A 20,695-nucleotide genomic window follows, 5' to 3' on the forward strand; every position below is an offset into this window, starting at 1 on the left:
TGTAGGCTGCAGCAAAGGCACCCTGCAAACCTCTTATAGAGAACAGGAAATCTGGGCCTTTGATTTTCCTACAGATTGGTAAATTGGGTCTCATGTGATGAACATCAACACTATCCATTTAATAAGTGGCAGGATTTTACTTTGTTGCCTTACCCTTCTTGATACATCTGATTTTATTTTGTCACTTAAAACTTGTGCCAGACTGGTTTGTTGACATCTGCTGCGTACTCGTACGGTGGGATGAGCAGTGAGTTGTCAGGTTTTCCACTGACAGGTTTCTTTAATTTTTTTGCCAGGAGAAACTGGGTATTGCAGAAAGGAGGTTAATCCTGGGATAATGACTGAAATAAAAGGTCAAAGATTGTCCTTGACCCAAGTGTTTATTTCCCTAGCCACCAAGCAGTGATTTTAAGACAGATTTCTGTGCAGTGACCTTGGCATCAATGTCCTGCCATGACTTCACCACATTGTCATCATGCCATGGTCTCAAAATGTAAAATATCCTACTGCAGGAAATCTGGCACTACCAATATTGCAATAACTGCAGTAAAGTAAACTGCAGAAAAATATGTTTCATGACAGTGGAAGCAGAAAAGCTGGCAGATGAATTGGATTCCTTTTTAGATGAATCTTCTATGGATCAGTAGGTTTATTCAGAGTTACTTAAAAAGCAGTTAACATTCCATTAGCAACAAACTGTGATCTGTGTCAGCAGTAAAGCACCATTCAGTCATTTATTTTAGAATGAGCAGTCACTGCAGGGAGAAATAAAATTATGAAATGCCTCACAAGCAAATAAATAGTAAGGCTAAGCCAGGGATTTTCTCTCTTATTCTAAATATTAAGCCTTCTTCCTAGGAATATCTATTAATATACAGCAGTTTTTTCTTCAATGGTTGCTGTTTGCAGGGTAAGTCAGAACTTTCTTCTGCTAGTTTGGGATTGTGATCAAAGAGGAAAAAGGTGCATGCTCAGATTTGGCTGCTGCTGTGGTATTTCACCAAAGTAAGAGTGTTGTTGGTTCAGCATTTTGTCTTCTGCTAACCTGGCTTCAGTCCCAAAGAGCTGCATTGAAAGAATCCCTTTCCTTGCAGCAGGAATGGATAGGGCACCGTGCCCCAGTGGGCTTCTTACCCGATCATGATCACCTTCTGTGCTTAAAGCAGCCTCTATCTCCCCATTCTCCTGACTCAGACAAAACCTGCACTGGCACAGGAGGTAATGTTAGGCTCCTATTATTTCTGATGGGCAGTTTTGGTACTTTAAAACCTTTTTATATCTTGTGAGACAGATCAGGTATAAAACAGCCTTCGAGTGTCATTTGATACCGTGTTGAGCCAGACATGAGCAGAACAAGCCATCTTGAAATCTGTGCAAAACCCTCTCCAAGCTGAGCTGCTAATGGCATCTCCACGTACCCTTGTGTCATTCTCCTGTGTGCATTATGCCAAGTAAAGCTCAGCAAAACATCCAACAATGAGAAACTCAATTGCTTTGTACTGCTTTGAAGGCATTTCTCTGACTGTATAATCCTGCAGGCCCCTAGGGCGGATGGTCCCCACTTCTGGACACGTCACATAAAACCAGGAGCTCAACGGCTGCAAAAGCTGCATGGTACTTTAACAATAAATTTAAATGTAGACCTCATTCCCAAAGTCACAAGTTCTGTACTACACAATAATGTTGCTTTGTAAGGTTTTAATCCTAGTTTTAATTACTCTGATAGATGAATCATTATAGGGAGACAGAGAGAGAAGGGAGGAAGAAATATAAATAAACACATGGTGACTACACTGGTCAGACAACCTGTGTTTCTGCTAAGCCACCAGCAAGCAATGCACAGCTGACTCGTGTGTGGCACATAACACTATGATTAAGATATTTGGCCATAAGTGCAATATTGACTTTGAAAAACTTCTTGTGTTTTATGAATTATGTATTTCTATAAATTAAAATATATAAGTAGGTCAGTGGAAGTAATTTGAGATCACTAACTGATATTAGCATTGAGAAATTAAGAGCTATTATTTACAGTAATAACCAATACCTCTCCATTTCCCTGAGATTCTGCTGGGCCTACACAGATTAATGCAAAGGGGAAAGCTCCTTTTTTCATCCTTTTCAGAAGAAAAGGATCCTGATAGGTACTCTAATGTGGAGAAACAACATGTTGGGTTGGGGTTTTTTTACCAGTTTCTGATAGTGGCTGTCCTGATGTGGCATTAGGGCACAGAAATCATCGTGAGGGCATCTTCAAAAACTGTAACTCGAGGCTGTGTTCATTCTCTCCCATTGTGTTGTAAGAAGATTATGATAATGAATAGTAATTTAGAATTAATTCAAAGCTAAATCATTTGGGCTGCTTTTTTCCAGACCTGAGCCCTGACTGAAACAATTGTGTTTAGCTCTATCTCCAACACCTGAATTCTTCTGCAGATTACATTTTTAGGGTGCTGGGTGATGGTGAGCAGCTTGCCCAGTGGTTCTGCAGCTCAGATTTAATGGTGTGTCCAAAAGCTTTGAAGTGAAATCTTTAAGTAAAAAACCCAGCATTTTGTAATCTTTTCCCATGTCAAACCTTTCCTTCCAGGAGTTGAAACACTAATATTTTCAAAATGGCTCAGTAATTCTAGTAAAAAGGAGGAAGCAAGTAATGAATAAGAGTTATCATTCTGGAAATCTTCCAGTGCTGCTGCTTAGAAACTGGTTTTTAAGAGATATACTTGGAATTAGCCCTTGCATTATGAATAATACAGTCACCTCAGTGATGGAAGTGGAAATTATCAAGCTAGGAAGCAAAAATAAATTTATTTTTAATAGTTTATATAGTCACTATAATCCATAAACGCATGAAGATATTATGTAAAACACTGTGGATGTTACAACCACACAGCTCAAATGGTCTTTCTTTAAATCACCTTTGCAAATGTATTCTTAATATCAGAAGAAATATGCTTAGTTCTGTTTAAACTATAAGAAGTTAGAAAAATACATTTTTATATTAGGTCCAAGTTCAGCTGACAATGGCATATCTTACACAGCTCAGAAGTGACCTTGTACACGTTGAAAAAAACCACATAATTTGGTCCAGAAAGCACAGATTATGCATTAATCCCTTTTAAAATATATAATACAATTAAATTGTTCATTTGAAAACACGCCTCTGGCATTATTTTATTGCAAATTTTCCTATGGATTTTTAAAAGGTTTAGATGTATGATGGAATTTGAAAATCTACTACATGTAGCAGCAAGTGCAGGCAAGTAAATTGGGCATGAAATTTCTGGAGTGAGCACCATGTAATTTTTAAGTGATTCACCTCTACACCACCTGCTAATCCATTTCTTTTAGAATTACAAAATTTTGTGCATCTTGCAAAAAAGTTCCATTTTAAATAGGAAGGCATAACTTTAAAAGAGTGAAACAAGGATAACAAAGCTTTTATGAAAAAGTGTCACTGAAATATTTCCTGAACACCAATCATTAGCTGTGAAACCATTGCTGATCCATAAATTCTGATTTCTTCTGGTCAGAGAAACAGTTGCTTCATTTATATATGCAGATAGACCCTTCCTCTGAAATCCAGCTGCATTTGTGGTCTCAGCAGCATTTAAGATAAATATTGTAACAGCTTCTTTCTCCACGTCTTCTAGAAATATCAGTATGGACAGTATCTTTCCAGTGTTGTGTACTGAATTTATAAAGCTGATTTTATTCTCACTTCAGGTTACCTGGTTTCTGACCAAAATGGGGCACCCTGCATTTAGAAGGAGATATTAAACAGCACCATTGCTGTTTTATGTGTTCCCAACATTTTCTGTAATAGCTTCTCTAAAAATGTGTGGCATAAACAAAATCCTCAAGCACATTGCAGTAAAAGGGTTTTATTGGTGCTCATTTGCACTGACCTACATAGGTTGTTCTCAGGCTCCCCATTCCTGAGCAGTGATGCTCGTTCTGTATTGGAGCCAAGAAGACACTTAATCTGTGCCAAGCCATTTTTTTGTCAAAGTACATTTTGCCATCAAAATAAAGGCACACATACAATTTATGATCTATTAGTAAAATCAGGAAAAACTATCTCAATGGAGAAAGGAGGCAGGAGTTATCCATCCAATGATCTTACAAAGCATGTCTGCATAGATCTAATTTTCCACATTATATCAAAAGCAGAGAAAGCCTGAATTCCCTTCTAAAGAATGGAAATAGAAACACATTAAGAATAGCACCTCTGATCTGTTTATTGTAGGAAAAAAAATAAAAATCTGTCTCCATTCCTCACTGACTTCTCATAGCCTTCTATACTTGAATATTCTAAAGCACTCTGTAAAATATACCTAACATAAAATTACTGCAGCAGGACACTTTATTTCACTTCTATGCTTTGTATAATTATCTAAGATTTGAAGTTTTATGGGATGAATAAAACAGAATTGTTGTTTTATACACAGTAAAGATGTCCTAATTAGTGAAATTTGCCAAAACAAGAGAATCTGAAAGGCATTCAATCTCTGGACATACGACACACAACCATGTTTCACTTTAGCAAAATACTGCAATCTTTGGGTAAGGATTTTCTTGTGGAAAAGATCAGGGATTGCTGCTTGGTTGGCATGGGTGTAATGTGCTGAATGTCACACAGAATGTTCACTGAAACTTCCTATTACAGTCTTATTAAACCAATATCCCTTAGAAAGCAGAGCATTAGTTTGAGTTACTCAGTCTTCAGATGTATTTTTTTTAAACTCAAACTTTTTTCTCTGAACTTGCTGAGATCTGTATGACAGAAATTGTTAGGCATCCAAAGTCCCTTATAGAAAAATAGGATTACTAGGGCTCAGGCACTCTGAATCTTCCATTTAAAACATACAATCCATGCATACTATAGCTGCTTTAAAAAAATTTAACAAACCCTATTTTTTTTTTTTTATCTGCAGAATTTATTTGTTCTCTCACCAAAAAATTAACAGATCATAACTTTCTCTGTTTTCTTCCTAAGGACCAAAGGTGCCCCTTTGATTGGTGAGGATGCTCCAGTGGTTGTAAGTTTCAGATTTTCACGTACAAAATTGCGCTGTCGGACTGTGGTTGATCCTATGTAGCTGCTGGTACAAACTACTTTTGCTGCTGTTGGTGGTGGTACACTCTGTGGAGGAAGTCCGTTGATTACATATGTCCACTGCATTGATTGTGTCTGAAAATAATGAACAGAGAAAGAAAAAAAAAAACCTCTCAATCATCAGACACCTTGAAAATTTGTCAGTGATTTAAGAAGCAACACTGATTTCAAAAGATACTTATCCATTCCCATGTAATGTACTGGAATAACACAGAATGAGAATTGTGCTCCTGGAACAGAGGACTGAAATCACATTTAACTTTATTCAGGACCAGTCATAATAAAGATGAGAAATTTACCTTCCCTGGCTGATCTAAAATTCCTTTTTTATTTAGTAAATCCTACAGGTCTGTATGTTCTTCAAAGTGCTCTGAATGTTTTTCAAAGGTAACTGTTCCATACTACAACATAAACTCAGGTTTATTCCATAGGATTCACTTGCAGCTCTGCTGTCTGTAATAACGGTATTATCAAATGGTGGAATTTCCACATTAAAAGAATTAAAAAAACTAAGAGAAAAGGATTCAGAGTATGCACAAGAGAATTGAAGCTTCATGTTGGAATCTCTAGTTGGAGGCATATTTATGTGGATTGAAAATGACACTCTTCATTTGCTCTCTGTTTATAACTGGTCTCTAGGAATGGAACATAGATTTCCATGTCATGTCTTGTAATGCTTGAAAACTTGATACTTCCTGAGTACATGGTCCTTATTCTTTCTACATATACCACCTCTCCACGCTTAAGGACTTTTATTTCTATGAGTATTAAGGGTATACTTATGTCTACCTCCCACGCTTTGTTTGTGTCCTGAAACAGAATTTTGGTCGTTAAAAACTCATGTGTAACTTTTGCAGATCTTCCAACCATTTTCCTCTCATAATGTATCACTTTAATTTGTGAAAGCAGGTCTTTATTCCAAGTCTTTAGCACTTTCCTATCATTACATCTGGAAAAAGGTATATTCCTGGGCTTCAGTTTTCTCTTCTCCCTTTTTTTTTAAAAAAAACCCCACAAAACTACAAACTAACAACAGAAATATTACAAACCCAAAAGATATTGCAAACTCTCCAATAATTGTGTCGTTATGTCCAGCTTTGTATTATGCAAAAGGACAAAGCATTGCATGCCCACTTTAGGCATAGACTGTCATCAATTCCCTCACACTTAAGACTGGAAATCCCAGGTTTCATGTTGGGGGCTTTTCTTTCTGCTTCTGAGATAAAACTAGTAGGGGAAGACTGAGTAAAAAATATGGCATATATAGGTCTATTAAAATATATTCATACAAGTGAAATTTGGCTTTTATACCGAACATAGAGCATGAACATAGTACACAGAACATACCAGACTCTCTGACTTTGCAGCCTCAGAGGAGGGGGGTCACATGAAATAAGTATTTCCAGATTCCCAAGGTCTGCCTTTCCACAGGACACAGCAGTGCAATCTCACAGATGTGCTGGCTGTGGTTCCAGAGCAGGGCTTTGGTGCTCTCCTGCTGTGTTGAACTACAGGGACACAGCTCAAAGGGTCACCTTTCTCTGCTGCTTCCAGTCACACAGTTTTATCATTACAGCAGGAGTTGTACTTCATGTAATTCATCTCCCATTTAAAACTAATTTAATCCTTAGAACAATCAACTGTAGATAGAAGCGTTACACCTAACATCAGGGTCATTTTTCATCTGAGGAAGCAAAAGGTCAGAAAGGCTGATATGCTCTCAAATTGATCTGGAAAACAGTGCAACAGTCAACCCTCAAAGCTCATGTGTTTTTTCCCTCAGTGTGGCTGGGTTTGTGGCACATTTGCTCATTACAGTGTGACCCCTCTGCTCCTGCTTTGCTGCTGGGCATGCCAGCACCGCAATGAGATCTGGCTTATAGAGACGTGCCACAATACCCACACAAATGGGGACAAATTTTCACACATCATAAATGCTATCAACGATCTCCAAAGCACACTGTGTGTATATTTGTTATTTATTGCATTCTCTCAATTAATAATGGTCTAGGTAAAGCACTACAAAAGCCACAGAGATGAGCAGTCAACCTTCTCCACCTCCAGCTTTCTGTAGAGTCATCCCATATTTATAGCAACACACAGAAGAGGGGGAAAAAAACCATGATAAAATGTTTCCTTGACTTCATTAAGTTTTTTTACATCAGTTTTATACTTGCCACTGAAAAATTTTGACTCTATTATGTTTATCTTTCTTATCTTTCATATGCTTCTTCCTGTCATTCTAATTGTTACCCTGTTCAGTGCTAAAGTATATTTAAGGAGTATCATTGCAAGCAGGTTTGAATTTATATTGCAGATATTCAACAAAAAGAAGTTTCAGAACATTAAACCATAAACTCTTTGGCTCAGGCTTTGTTCTCTGCTGCGCACTTATGGAGCATTTACATTATTTCACAGATATACTGCATACACTTACAGCTCCTAAATGCCATCATCATATGAATCTCTAATTGTAGTTTATATTTTATTAACTAAAAATATATCTTTTTAATTTATATAATATATGAAAAAAGTATAATTAATAATTATACTTTTCTGCACCAATGTTGAAGGAATACATGTGGGTTTTTTGCTGTGTATTTTTAAAGAAACCTCTACTTGAAAATTGGCAGTACTGATTTTACATCATGTTTGCTGAATGACTCACCTTATTCCAACAAGATTCATAAATGAGAACTCAGTAGATATTTTACCATACATATATAATTTTTCAAAATTTTTATTAGTATTCTATTAAATCAAAATCTAATTTAAATTTAGTATTATTCTGTGTAAAACAGGCAGATTAACTTATCTTTATTCTCAGCCTTATTTAATGCTGTGAAATGAATTAGTTAACTCTACTGTCTGTAAAGGTAACATTCAGCAAAAGCAGGTGTGACATGAACCAACATCAGTATCTTAAATCCAAAGATAAAGCTGTCACTTAACAAAAGTAAGTGGCTCTCCAAAGTTAGCTCATTATTTTATTAACTTCAGTACAAAATGAAATGGTTTATCTTTCTTTAATAGAGCAGATGAACAATTTACTTTAAAGATAATTTAACCTCAGGGTCATATTTGCTGTGTGCAAGTCTCATGGATTATTTCAAGGTCAGAGAAAAGATCTGAAAGGTGTTTCAGCCAGTGATTAAAACCAAGTAGCACGTTACTAAAAAAAATAATTTCTGTCCATGAAATTCACACATATTGTGACTTGACTGCCTATAGTATTAGTAATAGGGGGATTTAGACAAAAATAGTGGGCTATGCCATCTCTCAACTTCATTTATCATCAGCATCAAACAATAGATATAGACTTCTGGGTAGTAATAAACTTTTGTTAATTTCCTGTTTGCTACAGAAATAGCCTGGATTGTATGTTCAGTGAAAAAAGAGGGTTTGGGCTTGACTTGCCAAAAAAAAGCTGCCTATTCTGTTGCTGTATCAGGTGTTCTGTAGCAGGAGACATTGATATTTCCCTGATGGAAACTCATTGGCTTCAGTGGGGAAAATATGGGTGTTATGACATGAAACCTTTAGGTAGAATTCATCACGTTAAAAGGAAGAAAAATAAAAGGGCAATAAAACAAAAAACTCCACCCTAATATCTCATCTTGAACTATGGCAGTTCGTCTATTGTAAATCAAGTGCCATCATCCAAGACAATTGGAGACAGTCATTGTGAAAAAATTGGGCATTTATGTACTCTAACTGAAAAAAAATACTGTTGTGTCAGCTCAGCATTTTGGGCTAAAGGGGAAATGAGTGTCACACACATGGAAAGGTGACAATAATCCTCACCGTAACTTGAGGTTTTTTGTTTCATATTAGAACCATGAAATCAGTAATTTTCAAGGCAACCTAGATTTAAGTAATTTTCAGTAAACCTTAGACACACACAAATGTCCATTTTACTAGATTACTTAATTTCCAAGGGCACAATATTGGGGTTTTTAAGAGCTGCTGAAGCCATAAGTATTTTTTTCGGGATAAGTCTGTACATCTTAACTACAGTAACTATTCTAACCAATATGAAAACTGCAGCAAGAGCAAGTCAGTCAACTTCAAAATCCATGCAACTGCATCAAAGCTGCTGCTTTGGGTTTCCAGGTCAGACAAGTCACAGCAAAGGAAAACACAGATCATCACAGTTTCAGACTTTTCTGGAATCCTGAAGAGGAGAGAGAGAGAGACTTCCAAAGGTCAGCTACATATGACCACAGAATTATGATAGAATATTTTATTTACAAGCTGTATTTACTTGCCTCAAAAGTGGGCCAAAATTTCCCAAATCTTCTTCCTATTTTTAAGGCAGTGCAGTTTATTGGGTCAAATTTAGAATAATTCTAATACTAGCTCTGATAGTAACAAAGTCTAAAGTTGAAGGTATCAAATCTGCTGTAATCTGTACTATGACTAGAACAGAATTATAAAAGAGAAACTCTGTTAAGAAGATATATCTGATATAAACCCAGGTAGTTAAGAATCCAGGCTCCCTGTGATGCATATCTAGGCCTATTTCACACGCAATTTAAGAAGAAAGACCAGATCATATTCTGAATGTCCTTGACAATCTGAGGGAGGATTTCTTGTTGAAATGAATGACTTTCTTTTTTCAAAACCTCAACATTCCTGAATCAAAATGTGAAGAGAATAACAATTTGGCTCACCTGACTGGAGTAATGGCCATCTATTGAACTAAATCTCTCTGAAAAATGTTTTTAACAATTAAAAAATGAAACACACACTGCCACTTCTCACTAAATAACATAAGCTATTCAAGTAAGTCATTTAATCATCTTGATGGCTGACTGAGTAATGTTCATGAAGGAATTTATTCAGCCAATACTTGTAAAAGTCACCAAATAATTTATATAAAAGGCTATTTTTTTTGTATCCAACCCATTTTTACTGATGGCTCATGATTCATAGGATTAATTTGCAAAACACAGATTATCCACGGGTGTTCACTGTAGGCTGGAAGTGTTACTGAAGTACATGGTAAATAACTGCCAAAGAAATTTGTGTTAGAAAACTGGATTGGGAGCAAGGATCAAGAATTTCAAGGAACATTGTATTCCAATTAGCTTTCAAATAGTGTTAACCCAGAAAAATAAAAATAAAATTTGCAACACTTCCTAAAAAGTTAAAACACAACAAATTACAGGTAGTGCATCAAATATTTCCTGGCCATTAATTTATACTTCAGTGGTGACAAACAAAAAAAATGACAGATTACAATCAGTGTATACAGAATGAAATTAAAGCAAACCTTTGTGTGAACTGTGTAAGGGAAGAGCAAAAGCAAGAAAACTCATGGATCAAGATAAGAATGGTTAATAAGTGAAGGAATGAGGGAGAAAAAACCCCAAAGCAATAAAAAACACATCCCACAAGCAGATAAATGCCTACCCAGGCTGTAACCAATTTCTAATGAAGAAGATGGATAAGAATAATTTTCTTAGCTTAGAGAACATTTCCAGATATAATTAAAATTTATTTAATTGACTTCTTCAGTTCAAATGTGTTTCACATTATTGCTTAGACATTATACAATCAAAATCCTCCAGGACTGACAAGAGTCTGAATACCCTCATAGAGCAAAGATTCCCACATTATTATCACCTTTTGCCATTATCAGAACTGTAAGTCTCAATAAGCAAAGTAAATTTTCCTCATGCTTGTGAATCAAAAATGTTGAGTACTGATTCAGCACTCTGCTTCTAATCATAAAACTGAAGCCAACACCAACACATATCTTATCTAATGGGAAACTATTTCAATTCTAGTAAGTTACTTACATTTTTCCTTGCTCATTCTTTTCAAAATATACAATTTAAAATAACATTAAACTATGGTAATTAAGAAATCTACCAGGAACAAGGCAGAACATATTTTCAGCAAGCTGCTGAATATGTAACAGTACTGTTTGCTGTTAAGATATGCAAGTTTGCACAGACAAGTTTAGAGAAGCCACACCTGGGTACTGTGGTTGGCACACTGCACCATTTATTTGCAGAACAGCATGACAAATGGTTTTGATATGCTATCTTCCATAGGCTAAGTTAGTGATTATTCAGTAATAAAGGTGCACAAGCCTGACTTCTGGAGGGCTTGATAATGTTACCTGCAATCTGGTTTATTCTGACACCTATTTTATCATTTAAGACTTATTGTGTGTGCCTTCTGCTTTAGAATATCTCAGAAGTCTCACACATGAATTACAAAGCAATTGCTCTGGTCTCCAGCTGAATTCAGCACAGTAAAAGGAAATTAACTGCAAGCCAACAGGAATACACCTTTTTCCAAGGATTCCCAGCCTCCTGAATGCTCCACCTTGTTCCTGGCCGTGATTCCTGCCCCAGCTGCATCTTGCCTCAGCCTGACTGGCACATCACAGCTCTGGGATGTCACTGTGGCTCAGGAAGTCCCTTCTTCCCTCACAGCACTTTACAGCTTATCTAAGGACTGTGCTCTCTTCACTTACTTACTATTAGGGGTAATGCTTTTTATTTTTCAGTCAGAACTTCCCTGTTTAGGAAGGCAATTTTAAATTTAGAAGTTTGGTTATGGAAAAATACCTATTTAAAAATGCTGTTCAGGCACCATTTCACTGTTTCTTGCCTGTAGCTCAATTAGGTTGTGATGCCCTCCTTCAAAGCTACAAGCTTTTTCAAAGAAACAAGCATGATTATTTTCCTTACTGTCTTTCTATAATATTTGTAGATCATTCTTTGATCTACATAAATTTCTAACATAATTTTCTATGTCACTTCTGGAAAATTAAGATTCCTAGCAGCTATTTAAATAATTTTCTAACTTCAGTTGTTTTGATATGCAGTTGACTGAGAACAGAAGTTTTAATGATGGCTAAAGAACCTTAACTGCTTCAGCAAAGTAATTGAGCTTTCCTGCCATTAATAAAATCTACTGTAAGTATTCGTGAATATTAAAGGCTCAATGAATCCACACCATATCCCACAAAGTACCTGATTTGTGTGCATAAATATAAACTAGACAACATTATTTCAATTATAGATATACATTCAGATAATAAAATGTATACATTAAGTTCTGGTAGAGACCGACTGTAACATATATGTTAATGCTAATTAGCTTCTCAGCACTGGGTTCTCAGCAGGGTAACAAAACAAAAACATTGTACATACAATATTTGGGTTTAATGTTTAAAACAAATGAGAAAAACATAATTGTAGGATCTTTCTCCATAATCCTAAACTTCCCTTTTCCTTTACAACACAATTGTAATGATGAACACAAACTGAAGAACTTACACTGCCATCTCTGCTATTTACAGCTTAATTACCACTGTTCATTGAAACACACCAAAATTAAAAATCTGCTACTCACTGTTCAAAGAATTTAATAATAAAAATATGTTGGTGTTAGGACTATGACTTTACCCTTAGAAATGCAAAAGACATTTTAAAGCAAGTGTGCTGTAGTCCTTTATTGCAGCAGCAGCAGAAGAGAGGCACTGCAAAAGAAAAGAAGCTTCTTCACTTCTAAAAATAGCCCAAAGCCTCAGCCAATATATTGGCTAGAGAGGATACATGCAAGAAAGGTTCTTCAGTGTTGGGTCCAACACTAATTGTATTTCACCACCTCCATTGTTATTCCCCAAATAAGAGTGATTTAATACTGCTTTTATTTAATACATCTAATTAAGTCTGTCTCCCTCAGATCACTAATGAAAATGATTTCAACAAACACAAAAGGCAAAAAATGAGTATCAGGTATTCTCAACATGTCATCAAACCTTATTTCAGATCAGTGCTGAGAGCACAGCAGCCAAATCACACACAGCCACAGATGCTCTGACTTCCATTAGAACTGCAGGAATTAGAGCTTGTGTGGAGCAGAAAGGGGCAAGTCTGGAGTATACAAAAGGGCTACCAAAAAGAGCAAAGAGAACACAAACCTCGTCAAAATATTACTGAAACCACTTAATCCTGCAATTTGAATAAGAATGTCAGAAATATCTCTAACAGACTGTGATGGAGTTGGTCCAATACATGTTTGCAAGTATCAAGAGTCCTTGATGCATTTTTAAATGTCCAAGAATAGATTCAACAAGATGTGATCTGTTATATATATATATGCAATATGTATAAATAACTGACTTCCTGCAGCCACACACAGTACCAGAGGTGGAGATGTTAAGAGCTGTCTGCCTAGATCATAACCAGAGACTGAGGTGTGAGTGGATATAGCTTAAAATCCAATTAGACCAAGACCATCTGTACTGATAAATTCCTAGAAGAAAATTCTGGATTACTGCCTGAGTTCTTCAAAAGCTATTAATAACCTTTGATCATTGTGTTTGTCCCATTCCAGAGAGATTTATGGTTAAATCTCTTTGTTAGTGATGAAAGCTAAGCCAAGGACAAGGATAGCTAGTACCTCTATATGTGCCATGCCAAAAATGGGAGTTCAGTTCCAGAACTTCATTAGAAGTTTCTGAGCTCTGTAGCTGTGTCATACAGCATTTTGTAAATACAAAAGAGCACAGCATATATGCAGTCATCTACCTTCTTTTTCAAATGGAAGAGTGATAAGCATCACTGCTATTTATGTAAAGAGATTAAATTAATCAAACATCTAATACCATAAAAGAAAATGAGTAGGAGGGATTGAAGGACCTTGTTTTTCCAGGATTTGAATTTCTTACTGCTGTACAAGTTGTCACTTGTAGAGATAAAACACTATAGCAGTTTTCCATGCATCTTTTTATCAACTTTGTTTTGACCATCTTATTTCTTAAATCAATATTGCTGTTTCACTTCTAATATAGTAGCCTGAAAACACCAGCATGCAGTAAATAGACCTGAAGTACAAACCATGATTTATAGAGAATATGGGGTGTTCACCCCTGCTGTGTGTTTTCAACACATTCCTTCTAAAGAATAACTTAAAACTTGAAAATTAGTTTCTGAGAGATTTTTACTGCTGAAGAAATACATGTCTTCAAATGTTTCCTGACCTTCAGACTTACACAGACTACTTGGTTGCAAATAATTTTTGTCTATTTTGCATCTTGCTTCAAAAGAGCTATTCCTGGCTTTGTGCTCTGAAATTCTATCTTCTACAGTTTGGCACCTGCCTTCTAGAGCCTTTGATCCTGTAAGATGTATAATACAATTAAAATCAACAACCTAGGCTTCACATCTTCAATTAATTTTATATTCTCCACCAGTTCTTAACAGGATCATTTTGATTCTCTGTGAACGCCATGTTGTCTATGGAGTTGGGGCAAACATATGAAGGTAAATATCTGCCTCTGGTGCTGACAGCAAAAGGATAACATAGAAATTAGAATGCAATATAATACAGTGTAAAATACAGTGTAAAATGCGTTATGATTTCCAGCTTGTAATGAGTCAATTCTCAAAATTTAGTTTTACTCTTGTCCACTGTGAGGAGTAGTGAAACAATCACAGCACATTCACTGGTGTGTTCCAGTGCTGCTCTTTGGTGCAGGATTTCTCCTCCTGCTGGCACTCCTGGAGGTGTATTTGTGGATTGCTCTGGGGAAGGCTTACCTCAATGACCAGTGTTGCTGTGTGCTTCTTGCCATACATCCTTGGCTTGTATCCCACTGTTATATGGGTTCCCACAGTGCCTTCTGGGAGAAGTTCTCCAGCTTGTGGCATCACAAGGAAATCGGGATCGCTGCCCGCCAGGAAGTGGGCAGTGAATGGCTCTGGGTCCCTACGGAAAAGCACAGGAGAATGTTGTGCCTTGTACAGTACCTTAACAGAATTTATCTGCAATCCAACCTTTAGGCCACCATGTGGCATGACTCAGGAAACATGGCATGGAACAAATATGGAATATTAACAGCATTCTTACTTACAGAATAATTATTCTGTAGTAATTGTTTATTCATACACAGGGACCTGCATACTGGTATTCAATTTCAAACACATTTACATGCTATTATAAATATTATATTAACTATGGAGTAATGAAAACATTTGCCACTAGAATAAAATGAATTATTTGAGTTGTAAAGGTATAATAATAGTGATAGACGTAAATTCCACATCAGAGTGAAAATCCACTTTTGCTATTAAAGCACTCCCCTTTCCAACAATCAAATAAAACTGACAAGCTACCCATTTTATTAAGTTTTATGACTAGAACTGAATTTGCATTCTGGCAGCGTTACTACACTAGGAGGGAGTTCTGAAAGCCTTGAAATGAAGATATGAAAAATAATAATTTTTTATTACTGTTTTCACATTTTTCATATCCCATCAATTGAACATTTTTAGATTTTGCAATAACATAATTAGGTTCCTCTATTGATATTATTGTATATCTCTTATCTCAAAGAATTTCTGTCACAGGTACTGCAGATCTTGTCTAATGCCTTGTTTCACAGCAGTGCTGTTGGACCCAAAGAAAATCCCTAGTCCTGGTAAAGACAGCAGCTGAGAGCTATAAAACAATCTTAGGCCAATCCCAAACTAAAGCCTGTCTATCACAGCTCCTCAGGGACTACTTGCCATAAACATTCTCAGCATGAAAAGAATGTACGTTTCTGTATTTTCTGGTGAGGCATTCTCATTTTAGCCTTTATATGTGTTACTGAGGACAACTCTATCACTCTCTGGACACAAGGAGAACACGGGAAATTGAAAGTAGAAATACAGTGGGGTGCTCAAAAATTAATCTGCAACACCCTGGCACTGTACAGCAGGGCAAGTATTGTGCATGCTTAGAGGAAACACATTTTCAGTTGATAAAACCTGAAGAATGAAAAGCTAACAGTATCTCAGAGAAAAGCTCTTCAAATCTGTTTATTTATGGACTGTCACACCAGAAATAACACTTTTCAAAGAAAATACCCACAAAGAAATGAAATTTAATATTTTATGGCAAGTTATATCGCTGCAGAAATGTTCCACATTTCCTGGGCAAGCGCTATCCTGTGGGTGGCATGCTGGGCCTATGTCATCTTGTTTAAAAATAACCCTCCTTTGGAATATGTTCTTATGGGAGGCTGTACTATATTCAAAATGCTCTTGTGAAAAAAAGGTCACACTGCCAGTTTATAGAAACAAACAGTGCGAGTGCAGAAAACAGAAACTGAAAAGCTTCTGTTGCCTCAAAAGAAATTACCTGATATTTAGCAGTGCTGTTGGACTTGGGTGCATCAGAAGATTTAGCCTGGCTTTTCCTTCAGGTAACAGCAAGGTGAGCAAAACTACTGAATGTCTGAAAGTACATTTCCAGTCTTGTGACATCAAACTTATGCTAACAACCCCTTTCTGTGGTGCCTAAAGCTGTGCTGCTGAGTTTATAGCCCTGAGCCATCAGCACTAATCCTGCTGGGCCTGAGTTCCCATCCATATGCTGGATAAGCCTTGAATTTTCACATCTTTATTTCCCACAAGGACTGCTCAGCTGTGAGTGCCTAGAGCACACCTACTACACACAGACACACAGACACAGACAGCAGGCACTGGATCAAAAAGTAATGATGCTTCTAGACCAAGCAGCAGAGCAGAGCACTCATCAAAAATGCCTGAGATAAACATTCAAACCATCATTCTGAAAACAGAAACCTGGACACAGCTCTTCATTTCCAACATCACTGCTCTACAGGCTGTTCAGGAACATTTTAAGGCAGCACTTTCTTTATCTCCCATGTTCAGCCTGTTTTCCAGTAAATAGTTAGGGATGACAACTCCTAAAAAGTGCTTGGTGTCTTCATAAGACATCCAAGAGCATGACTTGGACTACAGATGTGATGATGAAATGCTAAGGGAGATGAGGCAGGGGACAGGCTGCATACACAGGAGACACAGGAAAATACAGATTTCATTCCTGAAGAAATTGCCTCTTAGCAGGGTGTTATGCAACAGTAGTTTGTTTCAGGGGTTTTTTCAGAGACATCAAAACAGTCAGAGTCACAGAGGAGAAAAAGCTACAGTTTTTGTCCAGACAAGGGGACCAGACAGTTTAAAGTGAAATCTATAATTATGCACACAAGATATTAGCAAGTCAGAGAAAAATTATCTTATTACATCAATCTTTTCAGATTTTAATTTTCCTAAAGAAAAATAGAAAGAAAAAAAAAATAAAAAAGCTTTAAATAAAATCTGCATGCTTCTTGACAGCATTATCACAAGGTACTAGAGGCAGTTACAATTTTGTTCATGTTGAATGAAATACACAAAGGCATATGAACCTGCATGAACACATATAATCACAGCTAAAACCTCCCTATTCCCAAAGCCTGTCCCTAATATTAAACAAAAGAGTCAGGGCACTTCCTGTATGCAAAATGTTTCACAGAGTATCAACTATATCCAAATAAGGAAAAGAGAAATTTTTGACAAATTAAATGTATAACCATAATATGATAGGCCAGCAGGGATTCTGATGAAGATGGCACAAAAACTAGCAATTAAAAAATTACATAGTCAGAAGCAGGAACCTTTCACTGATAAATCATGCATTGTTTTAAAAATAAATCTAAAGATGCCTTCTCAAGACAAAACAAGCAATGTTTTCACTGCTGTTCACATTAGGGAGATGAACTGGCATGCTGGGTACCTCACAAGCATAAGTAAATTGCTTTCTCTTTCTCATCTTTTATAATAAACAGAAATCTGAAGATGCAATTCCGAGAATAGCACCTGAATTTCAGACATTATCATGTTCTGTGTCTGTATATTTAGTGTATAATTAAAAATTAATAATTATGTTTTTTTAAATGATTAAAATTTAATTCCTCCTTTTTGATTACTCCTTCAGGTAAAACAGCCTTGGAGTCAATGTTTGGCTTGTCATTTCTCAGCCATGAAGGGCACTTGAGAGGCAGTCTGTACTTTTCCAAGAAGGGTGGCAGATCCTAACATACTTTATAAAGCTTAATGATGTGTAGAGTTTTGAAAACACAGATGAACCAAGCACAAATGAATTAGAAAATATAAGGACAGAGGCCTTGTAAACCAAAGAAAGTAAATGTGTTTTCCCATCTGTCTTTCCTTAACTCCTCTCATAATGGTTTGGTACTGCCATCAGACAACATGAACTCTGTCCTTACTCAAATAATGAACCAGAGTAAATACTAATTTGAATTTAAATAATAATTGGACAATCAAATCACGGCAACCTGGAAAAGAGGAAACTGAGCTGGTCTTTAATGGGCATCTTTATAATTACTCCTTTAATCTTGTCCTTAAATAGAACTCTATGCTTATCAGTGTTCTCACACTAGATAATTTTCAAATTATTAAACTAAAAAAAAATAGCACCTTGCGTCTCCAACTGAAGAAAAACTTAAAATTTATATTCCTGTAGAGATCACACACCACAACTTATAAAATACTCATCAAAACTGAAAATATAAACCTTTATTAAATTAAGGCTCAAATAGGTTTAATGTTTCTCTTCCCAAAACTACTGCAGCAGTAAATTATTCCTGTAGAAATGCAGTCCTTTAAAAAACCCAGCATTTTGAAAATCCGTGCATAAAAAAACAGCCCAAAGTCCTTTTGATCAAATACTTGGGTATTTTTTGCTAATAAAAGAAGAATAACAAAATGTCTTAATCTGTAAAGTGTCTGACTGCTTCAGGATAGGATATAAGGGATATGAAAGTGTTGCAATGTGGTTCAACCAATAGTTAATAATAACTTATTTCTTGTAATTTGTAGCATCTCTTGGATGTCAAAAGACATTTCAGTTCTTACACAGTCGAGTCCTTCAAACTTATTAACTGTATGCATTTGTCAAATTCTATAGAATTGTTCGTGATGCTTGGTATGATTTAGATAATTTCCTATCAACCAAAAGAAGTTACAATGGAAAAATAAATTAGGAACTCATTGTTATTTATCAAAATTGGTTATCTTTTATACCCAAACCAACTCTGGTTTAATTGACCACTCTAAACCCTGAACTTTGTACATCAGCAAAGATATAAACTCCAAGTATCACTTCTGTGGCTCTGGAAAGGCTGCTTTGGAATTAAAGGACTTTCAAAAAATATGAGCAAACACTGCATGACAAAGGCCTGTCAGGGAATGCTTTACCAACCCCAAGATGGCTTTTTGTTGTGTACATGTTGTAAAACAAAAGCAGGAGTTAGAGGTTCTATCTTCACAAGATGATTTCTGTCTCATTCCTGTTCTACCCAGGGCTGCTGTATTTGCAGAGTGACAGATGACTGCATACAGCTCCTGGCTAAATGTGTGACATATCAAGTATTCTATTATTAGGAAGGATGATCATAACTTTTTGAAAGGTCTGCTGAATGTTTACATTATCAATATTTTCCACTAGTCTCCATTCAAACTCCAAAAAATGGAGCCCAGTCAACATTTTGCAGCTGCCACTATGTGGGAAGTGCTAAGATAAAGTATTTTATTACATCTTTAGATTAGTGGTAGAATTTTGCAGAACTGATAACAAAGAGATTAGCAGAGGAATCCAGGCCTGTAACATGCACAGCAACATGTGAGAGAGTGTAGGGGAGGGTGCATGAGCTGAGAACTTACCAAATGCATTTTCTTGCAGCATACTTAATTCTGGCTCATGGCAGTTATAACAAAATACAGCAGTAATTAGAGTAAAACAGCAATGGTTCTTAAAATTATAGCTGTAAACATTTTTTTGGTTTTCCCTTCAAAATTAGGGAGGGTACAGAAACCAAATGCGGTATTCACTAATTCTTCAGAATTAAAATTAATTTTGTGTGACCAAGGAATGTTTTTAATTGAACATTTATTCTATGCACTAGGAAATGTGCATAGAAGAAATAAGGAAAATCTCCAATTGAAAGTAGGTTAAGACAACTATATCTGCATATGCAGTCATTTTAAAGCCTAATTTCATCTTTATTCTCATCTCCCCAGCCCACCAATTTGGGGTTTTTTCCCTCTTTATTCTAGCTCTTTTTCCATAATCAGGTGGAGCCTTGGATTTGCAGATGCCTCTCTGTGGAGATCACATCAACACCAGGCTGTTTGCTTTTGTGACAGCAGGTGCTATGTTTTTCTGAGGGGAAGTTTGAGTTTATCCAAGAAGTTTCCTTAATGTAACAAATATCCTGCTTGCGATAAACACAGGACTGGAGTGACAGGGCAGGAAGGCAGGATGGAAAAAATTCTACTGTCTGTGGGAAGCCATACATGATTGAAACAATCACTAACAGGTACATGGAAAGACAGAACTAAATTGGTGAAAGGAAACTCTGTGTATGAGCAAGAAGCAGACAGAACAATTAGGAGAGAATTATCCCCCAGCTTGACTAAACCTTCAAATGGAGTGTAGTTTACAAAAAATTTGCAAGTGAATATAGTGTTCACAAATATCTATCTATCCCACACATTTCATGTTGGCTACTGAAGTATTTGCCCTGGAAAACATGAGGTAACATTCTGCTTTATCAGGACATCAGTATTTTAATGGGAATAAATAAATCTATCCATCAAAATACCTCTGTACAGGAACATAGAGCACTAAATAAGCTCCAAAACCCACTTCTGTATTAATACAAATGTCCTGATCCCAAACGTAATTGATTAAAAACAC

The 20,695-nt window shown here is 36.3% G+C and overlaps 1 protein-coding gene across 1 annotated transcript in view; it reads right to left on the reverse strand.

Annotated features, from left to right (window-relative positions):
• Positions 1 to 2,768: 2,768 nt before the first annotated feature.
• The window catches only part of CFAP47 (cilia and flagella associated protein 47), a 278,885-nt gene continuing 260,958 nt past the window's right edge, over positions 2,769 to 20,695 (reverse strand). Inside the window, exons 63-64 of the mRNA XM_039552038.1 lie at positions 14,686 to 14,854; positions 2,769 to 5,194 (exon numbers count right to left, since the gene is read on the reverse strand). Coding sequence (XP_039407972.1) covers positions 4,964 to 5,194; positions 14,686 to 14,854 — 400 coding nt within the window. The 3' untranslated portion in view covers positions 2,769 to 4,963. The remainder of the gene's footprint in view (positions 5,195 to 14,685; positions 14,855 to 20,695) is intronic.

Source organism: Corvus cornix, chromosome 1 (genome assembly GCF_000738735.6).
Source record: "Corvus cornix cornix isolate S_Up_H32 chromosome 1, ASM73873v5, whole genome shotgun sequence".
NCBI lineage: Eukaryota > Metazoa > Chordata > Aves > Passeriformes > Corvidae > Corvus > Corvus cornix.